Below are 9,411 nucleotides of genomic sequence, written 5' to 3' on the forward strand. Positions count from 1 at the left end.
AGTCTCCGTAGATATAACAAACACAGAAATAAATAACACAAAATAAATTGTAGCTATGTGTCGATTCCGCGCGACACATCCGAACATGTAAGCCGAACAATAGTGTGGGGGGAATGAGTAATCCAGAGTTGCGTGGCGCTCAAACAAAAGACGAATCGACAAGATTTGAAAATCGCGTAACTCTGGGTTCGCGTAAGTCGGGGTAGCGTAAGTCGAGGTATTACTGTATTTTAATATATTTTTTAAAAGAAACAAAACCACTGAGAAATGTTACATGCGTTTAACAAGGTTCGGAAAACTTTGAAAATGTTAACAACGGGTTCGGCCGAACCTGTGCGAACCCGCTGAATATCACCACTGAACGTAAGGTCTTCAAACTTCAAACTTAAGCTTTATAAGGTTGATACTTTCAAACACAGTCATTTTTTTTTCAAACAAGTACCGCCATCTATGTCAGGTCGGGTACTTCTGGGACCACCCTCGTATAATAAAATTAAAATAACCTGTTTAAATTATGTTATTACATATATTTAAGTAATAAATAAAAACGATGGATGATTATTTATGTATTTAAAGAATATTAGCAAACCTTTTAAACATTTAAAAAAGGTTTAAATACTATAATAATATAATTTTCTATACAGTAATACCTCGACTTATGCTACCCCGACTTACATGAACCCGGAGTTACACGATTTTCAAATCTCATCGATTTGTCTTTTGTTTGAGCGCCTTGCAACTCTCCATTACTCACTCCCCCACACTATTGTTCGGCTTACATGTTTGGACGTGTCGTGCGGAATCGACACATAGCTACAATTTATTTTGTTTTATTTATTTCTGTGTTTGTTATATCTACGGAGACTTGAGAGACACTATGTGGTGATTTCTTGTAACCGTGAACGAATCAAAAGATGAGATAAGATTAACGTGAACATTTATTAGCTTATATACAACCGACTTGGATTTTACACAAATTGCAAAATTATACCTCGACTTACGCGGTTATCGCTCGGTCCCACCTATTGCGTAAGTTTGGGGTATTACTGTATATCAAAGTTACATTGTATTTTGAAGGCATTTCTGTAATAGAAGTGTGTACAAAGTACAATGTAATTCTATAGTAATATACAAAAAAAAAGTACAGTCTTTAAAAAATATGTATCATTAACAACAAATGAAGGATTAAATAAATCAAATTCTTAATTATTTTGAATAAAATTTTTATCTTAAATACAGGTTGTTGAGTATGATCCATTTTTATTATTTTACTTTGTTTTTATTTTATTTGTTAATTGAAGGAAATAAATCATTGGGTACATTCCAGTATGCATCAGTTTCAGTACAACCAATGCACCAGTGAACAGTCTAATAAGCTTTTACTGAAGATCTGGCAAACAAAATGGCAGAAGCAAACAGTGCTACATTGGCATTTGCAGATTTATTTTGATAAAATAACTTTGGGTTAATATAGATGAGCAGTAAAAATGGTGTTAGTAGTATAATCACAGAGGTGACCATATTATTTCATCAGAGCTTATCCACAGCCCAATGAATGCAATGTATAGTACAATGGTTAACCTTTTTGATATGTAGTTTAAGTTAATTTATTATAATACTTTACTTTCAGTGATAAGTGTACGATTCAGATTTCATCAATGTATAATTTATGTATTTTGATGGCGAGGAGCAATATTTGATTAATACATTAATTAATGTCTAATTACTATTGTATTTTCGATTAGTAAATTTGATCTATGTGTAATCATTTTTCCTTAAAATATTTTGTTAAACATTTATTTATTATCTGTATTCTGACAGGCAAGAACTGTATTTGTTCAAAATATTGATTTTATTTATGTTCTTCTGTATTTTCAGTTAAAATTGTTTTCAAACTACATGTAATCAAACTGTCTTCAATTGTACATACTGTAAATATTGCAATTATTGTCTGTATTTGATGGCCAGGAGCCGTATCTGTATGTTTCATTTGATTCTTAATAAAACAGGCTGGGTGCCCGTGAAACTTTCCCTTTTCATCCCCTTTCCTATCTCGCTTTACTTTTTCCCCTTCGCCTCTTCCCTCAATCACCTTTCCTCTACTCTTCTTCACACTCGGGCAATACCAATGAGTAGTCCCGAGTCTTTATGAAATAAAAATAAAAATGTACAATGGTTGCTGCACCAATGAACTCATCAGTGAATATTGGAACACATTTCAGTATGTCGTGATTTGTCAATGCACCGTTTGATGCTTATTGGAATGTACTCATTGATTAAATCTAACTCGGAAATCATTGATGATAGACCAGCAACAGAAAACATACAATTGATGACTTTGAAAAATGTTAAAAACAATCGCAAATCATTTCCAATGATTGAAATTGATTTTAGCTCAGTAAGTACTCATACATCCTTTCATATTTTTATTTTGTAATTGTTTCAAATGTGTAAAAGCTTAATTATTCCATTATTCAGTATGGAAAATATTGGAAATATGATATAAAGGACAATACAAATCTGGTCTTTAATACAATTCATATTACTGCATATTGAAGACCAGATTCAACTGGTTATTTGTCATTCAAGTTTTAATATTTACAGTTTAGTTTAATTACTAATACTGTATATTATGATAAAAGGAGTTTTTTATATATAAAACTTTTATAATTACTCATTCATAACTGGAATCCATCTTATAAAATTTCCATTATTATGTATTTATATCTTAAATATACTATACTAATGAAGTTAAACTGATGCACTTAAATATTGTAAAAGATTTTTTAAAGATAAATTTTAGTATTTCTCTTATTTAATTTCATAATTTTTATTTATAGTTATGTTTATAAAAATAATACATTTTATATATGTATTACTTTAGTGATTAAATTAAAGATATATAATGTATCAATTTATTATTATTTTATGATGAATTACACATTCAGTGTTGTCAGTTCATTGCCATTCTAGTTATATGCCATATTCTTATTGATTATTTTTATAAATTTCTCTTGATGGATCATCATTAAGACTTGTGCAATATTATGTTAAGACAAAATACATACTAAAATAAATCCATTTTTATTATTAACTTTTTATTTGAAATCATGAAACCTCATTTATTTTTAGTCTTAAAATTATAAAAGTCGCAGACAGTTTTAAGGTTATCAAACTCGATACATTTGATCCTCCGAAGTAACAAGAATTTGACAGATTATAATGCAACAATGAATCAATATTCATCTAAAAAATATCGAAATATTTAAGATTCAGATTAAATTAATGGACTAAGACATGACACTTGTAATCTGATGAACGGATTGACTCTTAGGAAGACTTTCTATAGGAAACTGGCCCCTATTTAGGTGTTAGACACAAGAAGAAAACCCAAAAAACTCCATTGGTGAGGACAAGCCTGTAACCAACTACTGGTGTTCTGTGGTTTTATTCATCTTAAAGATTTAATAAAATATTTATTTATATTATTTTGATATATAAATGCTCTGTTAACCAAGATAAACGTATAAAATATATATTGTTTAAGATTAGGTTATAATTTTTCTAAGGCAAAGTAATCGTATTTTATAAGTTTTCTATATTATACACTAGCACGATAAACATTGGCTAAATCTTACACGCCTGTAAAGGATATCCTTCAATTTTATAATGTTTCAATACTTGTAATATTGAATGAACCAAGTTTATAGATTTTTTTTTAGTAAGCTATTCATCATATTTTTTTGGATGATAACTTTCTAACAGTGCAAAAACTGTTGATCGTCTATCCTGGCAAATGTTACATTTTTTACTAGAGGAAATCCCGAGATTGGAAAAATATAAAAATGTACTAAATGATTAAGTGTTTTACACATGTACGGTAATTTATTTATTTTAAATAAATTCAAATATTTAAAAATATCTCATTTTGGTTTATCTGTAAAGTATTTATTGTTGAAATTTGTATAAAACGTTTTCGTTGATTAAAACAAATCATTTATTTTATAAACTCAAAAAATAAATGATTATTCACGATTAAAATATAATAATTTGTTAAATAGAAATGTTAAATTAATTATCAATTTAATTAAATTTTAGATAGATTCTAATATTATTTATAAATGTAAAGTTCTACTGCACTAAATTCACTGTGTGCAGGTGTCTATTATCTTATATTTTGGATATGATCAAATATTTATAATATATGATTTGCAATTATATTTGTTGGAAATATTTGAAAGCTTTTCATCAGATGGTATAATAATGTTTTTATTTATAAATCTTATATACATACGTAAACATACGTTTTTAAACGAGATAGGTAATAAAAATCATACACACCGATATTTTAAAATGTATGTTTATAGTACTAACATACTTTATAAGTTGTTTTTCAGTCATTTGCGTGTTCGACATTTCATTTATTCGATTTGTTCAAAATACCAGTTCTAAATTATTGTTATTAAAATTACAGGTAAGCCAAGGAGACGACGTCAAAGGAAATTATATCTCTGATTTTCCGAGGCGTCAACACTTTTAAAGATTGTTCCTATTTGATCAAACTGTTACCATCCTTGGAATGCAACAGAATAAGCAATCACTCCTTGTTTTTGAACGACAAGTGTGCCATTTGCATTCTCCTAAGTGCATTTTGACCAACTGCAATTTGTGATAAACTTCTAAATGTGAACAATATTGTTTTTAGTTTTATATATAAAAATTATATATGTATATTGCAAATATGTGCAGCTGTGAATTATATATATAGATTGACAGATATATTTGCTGCTATAAAGTTGTTGTATAAATGGTTATTCTAAAATTAAAATTAAAAGAATTGTTAAAGATTTGAACATTATTGATGAGCATGAAAAATTTTTAAAAAGAATCTGTGAAAAATCTGTACAGTTTAATAAAAAAAAAAACCTTTTTTTTTTCTTTTTTTTTCTTATAATTTATTTAATTTTGTGTTTATTATTTTTATTGGCAAACTCTTTAAACTCGCACATATATTTTTTAAATATTTATATAACAAAATTAAGTAAAAATTTAACATTTAACAGATGCTTTCGACGTTACCGGCGTAGATAGCATTTATTAATCTCACTGATAGAGCATGACTGCTAATATTGATTAGATAACAATATTAAGCGCGTAAACAGTCAACGTTTTATTTATTTATACTAAACCATAAGAATTAGTTTAGCGAACTCGTCTAAAAATATATTTAAAAGTAGGTTGTCGACCCAAATATGCAATGAAAAAAACTACCAAGAATGCACATTCTCAACAAAATGGTGAGAGTGGGGAGAAGGATAAAAGGCATTTGGAAACATTTTCTAGGCTACAACTAGCTAGGAAGGATGGGTGTGTTAAATATCTCTAAAAACGAGAAGTCAACACGCGTTAAGCGCATTTTTATCAACACACGGCAGAGGAAGAGTGAAAATGTGCTGTGTTACGTCTGAAGGCCAAGGTTGTTACAACAATAGCATTGGTGGATTTAGTGTAGAAGCAGCGTAGTCGGTGCTGTCTGGTATTGATCCCTACTGTTCAGTTCTTATCGTCCTTTGTTCCGTTCGGGAGGGAAGTTAGTAGCTTCAAGTTCGTCAACCGCGTTCGGAAATTTTAATACATTTGCCAAAATGGGGTGAGTATTTATTTTCTTCGCCATAATCCGAGTTATAAGACTACTATAAAGAAAAAAAAAACGTATATTAAGTAACGTTTAAAACCCGTAGTGATTGAAATAACTCTTGTCTGAAAAAAGATAAATATATGCCCGAGTGGAAATAATACGGATGAAATGCCAATTTTGCATAATATGTTAATTTTTAACAAGTTTGTTGGCTCAATTTTAATATTAGAACGCGTGTGGTTTGGATGGATCGAAGTCAGACGTGTGGTAAAGCCGATATGTAGGGTGACGCCCTTTTTACTAGCTACCGATTTTGTTGGTTAATTTATTACCGAAAAACAAATATAAATGTGATTTTCTGTAATCGAAATATTTACAACGTTATATGCAAATGTGGGTTTTTAGCTTAAATTAATTAATTAAATATGAAAACCATATTAGGTTTCTAGTTAGAACGTAACAAAATATCAATGTAGAACAAATAAACGCCTACGGGTTTATACGCGTTGTGTTGCAAGAGATTAAAAAAATGATTGCATAATATAATTTTTGCTTTTTAAATGCTTTATACGCATAAATATTAATGGATTTTTCGCAACACGTTTACGTGATTTCACATTTTCATTTACATCTCAGTCGATTTAGTCCATAGTTACGCCTATGGATTTGCACCGTAATTGATCATAACTTAGCTCAATGTTCTGTTTTATATGAATGACTGAATATATATATATATACATAGTGCTTAATTGAGTAGTAGTAACATAATTTTTTTCTCTTAATATTTATAAGAAAAATGTTTTAAATTGATTTTTTATTACCCTGTGTTATAGTTTTCATAAAAGAAATTAGATAATTAAAATTCTTAAGCGACGTAACAATGGATATTCGTAGTTTTCTACATAACACAAATTACCAGACATTTTTAAAATATTGTCATACTTTCTTCTTTCTTTCTGTTTTTATAACACACGAATAATTCGTAGGAAAATTTTCAATTGTAAAACTTGTAATGTTGATGCGTGCTTCTTGTCCTTAATTACTTATATTTAGAACATCCAAAGTGGACAAACGTATAATAATAATGCAATGTTGATAGTCAACCATTAGAAACACACGTTAATATACGTATTAACAACACTACGGAGCAGATTTAATGCTATTTTTATTTATATATAGCAAACGTAGAGTTGCATACTTCTCAGCTAACTTTTAAAAGCTAGAGAAGGATGGATATTTTTACATATTTCCGACATTTGTAACATTAAAGAAACCAGTTTATAGACATTTCAGTAAGCTATCCATCAAATTTTTAAAAAAAAATGATAACCTTTAACGGTGCAAAAACCTTACCGATAGATGCGTATCACTTACTCGGAAGACCATTGCAATTTTTTTTATTATTACTTAGATATAATTCGAGGTGGTGAAACTATCAAAACTTACCAAATGACCAGGGTATTTTAGATAGGTTTGAAATATTTAAAGTACGCCATAAATTTCTTTCGCCATTCGATTATACGTAACAGTTCTGTGATGTGGAAACAATGCTTGTAATTTCCGTTATGGCACAGGAATTTTAGACGATGTGTTGCAAGTAATAGAGTAGACTACAGATTTATCGATAACAGATTTTCTTGTGTTGTTGTTTCTTGTGGTTTTCAAGTTTTATTATCCAAGTATGCGGCGTTAAATCTGTCAACAGAAAAACTATATAAAAAAGAAATGTTGACGAGCGATAAAATATCGACACTCGATGGAATGGGCTATAAATAAAAAAAAAAAAAAAACGTTAAATCGAGAGAAATTCCTATAATAATTGTACGTGATTAGTTTAAATATACAATTGTGGCTTTACACATACCAGTCGACCCCCCTATAACACCTTAGATTTCACAAATACGTGTGCCGGGCTGTGAACGGCTCACGTATTTGTAAAATCTAAGTGACTCGTACAACACGGAATTCATATAAAACGGAATAATCAACAGTGTTATAGGGGGGTCGACTGTATTCAACAAACAAGCGGGCTTTAAATCGTGATTGTGTGTTTAAAATCACTTTTCTCTTTATATTATACTGAAATATTATTTTTTATCAAACTAATGCGATCAGGAAATACTATCACAATTTCCTTCCTAACTGTAAATTTACATAAACCGCGTTATCGCTTTCGCTTCGCTTGACAAATGGAGGAACGAGAAACTCAGTCTCCCGACGCCATATGCATCACGGTAATATCATCATACAAATTTGGCAATTCTTGCAACACAGTATACTTATATCATTGACTGAATTTAATATAGACAAGTGGTATAATACCATAAACGTATTTTATATTCAGAACTTTATATAATATAGGCTACAAAACATCGGACCTTAAAAGGATAAAAGTGAAATTAATCCTCTTATGTTATTAAAAATGAATTTGTTTTTTTTTTATATTACGAAATATTTTCATTGTTTGAAAGATCTGTTTTAATATAATTTATACACAATAAGGATAAAGGATGTAATGAGTGATGAAAGTAAGTCGTTGATGTGTAATTCATATACTTTATTATGTACTGTACTGTACAGTATAGACAACTTGCAACGAATAAATACATAAATATATTTAAATATTTTATGTAAAAATATTTAAATTTATATTGTTTATGCGTTTAAAATTATATGTAAGAATTGATAATAACGTCACAATGAATACAAAATGTTAGAATTAATTAGTATCGTTTAGGAATTAGAAAGGTTGCGGCCGAAGTTTTCATCTGTAAAACGTGAACGTCGAACGTCGAGCGCCGCTTACAAGATAGCGGCGCTCGACGTTCGACGTTGACGTTTGAGAGATGAAAACTTCGGCCGCAAACTCTCTATTATCAATGAATCCATCGTTCATAGAAGTTATTATTATTATTATTTGCAAGAAATCGGGGGAAAAAAGGTTAGAATCATCATCACTCATAGGAATTACAGTGAAGTCTACGTACAGGAGCTTTGCGAAAGGAGAAAATTACTAGAAGAATTCGTCCGAATTAACGTCTCTTAGAGAAATACAAAGTACGGGAATTAAACACAGAAAATATATGGATTAAACAGTATCACTTGTAAGGTTTCGTTAACGTGCTACGGTGGCTAATTAGGCAGAACATTTAAGCATAGCGTATAAAATTTAAAACATTTCTAGAAATTGTTTCGTGATAAACTGTATTCGGAAAACGCCATTTGTTTCAGATAGTTTCTAAATTTGTAATTATCTCTAAATAATTCGATGTAACTCGGATGTAATAAACAATAAAAACCAACATTAAAGTCTCGCCATTTTCATTAAAAACTAAGGTTTTTAGCATACTAAAATAGACCAAAATGCCGCCTTTACGCATCAGCGGTACATTATTGCAAATAAAGCACTTAAGAGCGCATATACAATTTGAAGATTTCTATATTTATTTTGTAATAGATTAAACGCCGTTTTAATATAAACATCCTCCGATTTGATAACCAGTGTTCTAATTTGTTTAGTAAACTCCTATCCTCTTAAGAGTTTATATAGTTACAAAATTTCAGATAACTATCTGAGATATTTAAAGAATGTATATATTAATCAATTTAGTAGTCGAACACCGTATTTTAAATTAATTTTTCATCCCTTATTTTGCCAGAAAGTTAACATTTATAATTAATCGTAGGTACGCTTCGCAACAAGACGAATGCACTTGAATTTTTAATAGGATTATATCAACAAAAAAAAAAAAAGGGGGGGAGAAGAATAATGG

The 9,411-nt window shown here is 29.4% G+C and overlaps 1 protein-coding gene across 2 annotated transcripts in view; it reads left to right on the forward strand.

Annotated features, from left to right (window-relative positions):
• LOC111640498 (protein shifted-like) overlaps positions 1-4,954 on the forward strand; it is a 27,383-nt gene extending 22,429 nt beyond the window's left edge. For both annotated transcript variants that reach the window (XM_023386503.1, XM_023386514.1), the window contains one exon: positions 4,475-4,954. In XM_023386503.1, coding sequence (XP_023242271.1) covers positions 4,475-4,515 — 41 coding nt within the window. In that variant the 3' untranslated portion in view covers positions 4,516-4,954. The remainder of the gene's footprint in view (positions 1-4,474) is intronic.
• Positions 4,955-9,411: the final 4,457 nt, after the last annotated feature.

This window comes from Centruroides sculpturatus, unplaced genomic scaffold (assembly GCF_000671375.1).
Source record: "Centruroides sculpturatus isolate CEXI.00-Female unplaced genomic scaffold, Cexi_2.0 scaffold148, whole genome shotgun sequence".
NCBI lineage: Eukaryota > Metazoa > Arthropoda > Arachnida > Scorpiones > Buthidae > Centruroides > Centruroides sculpturatus.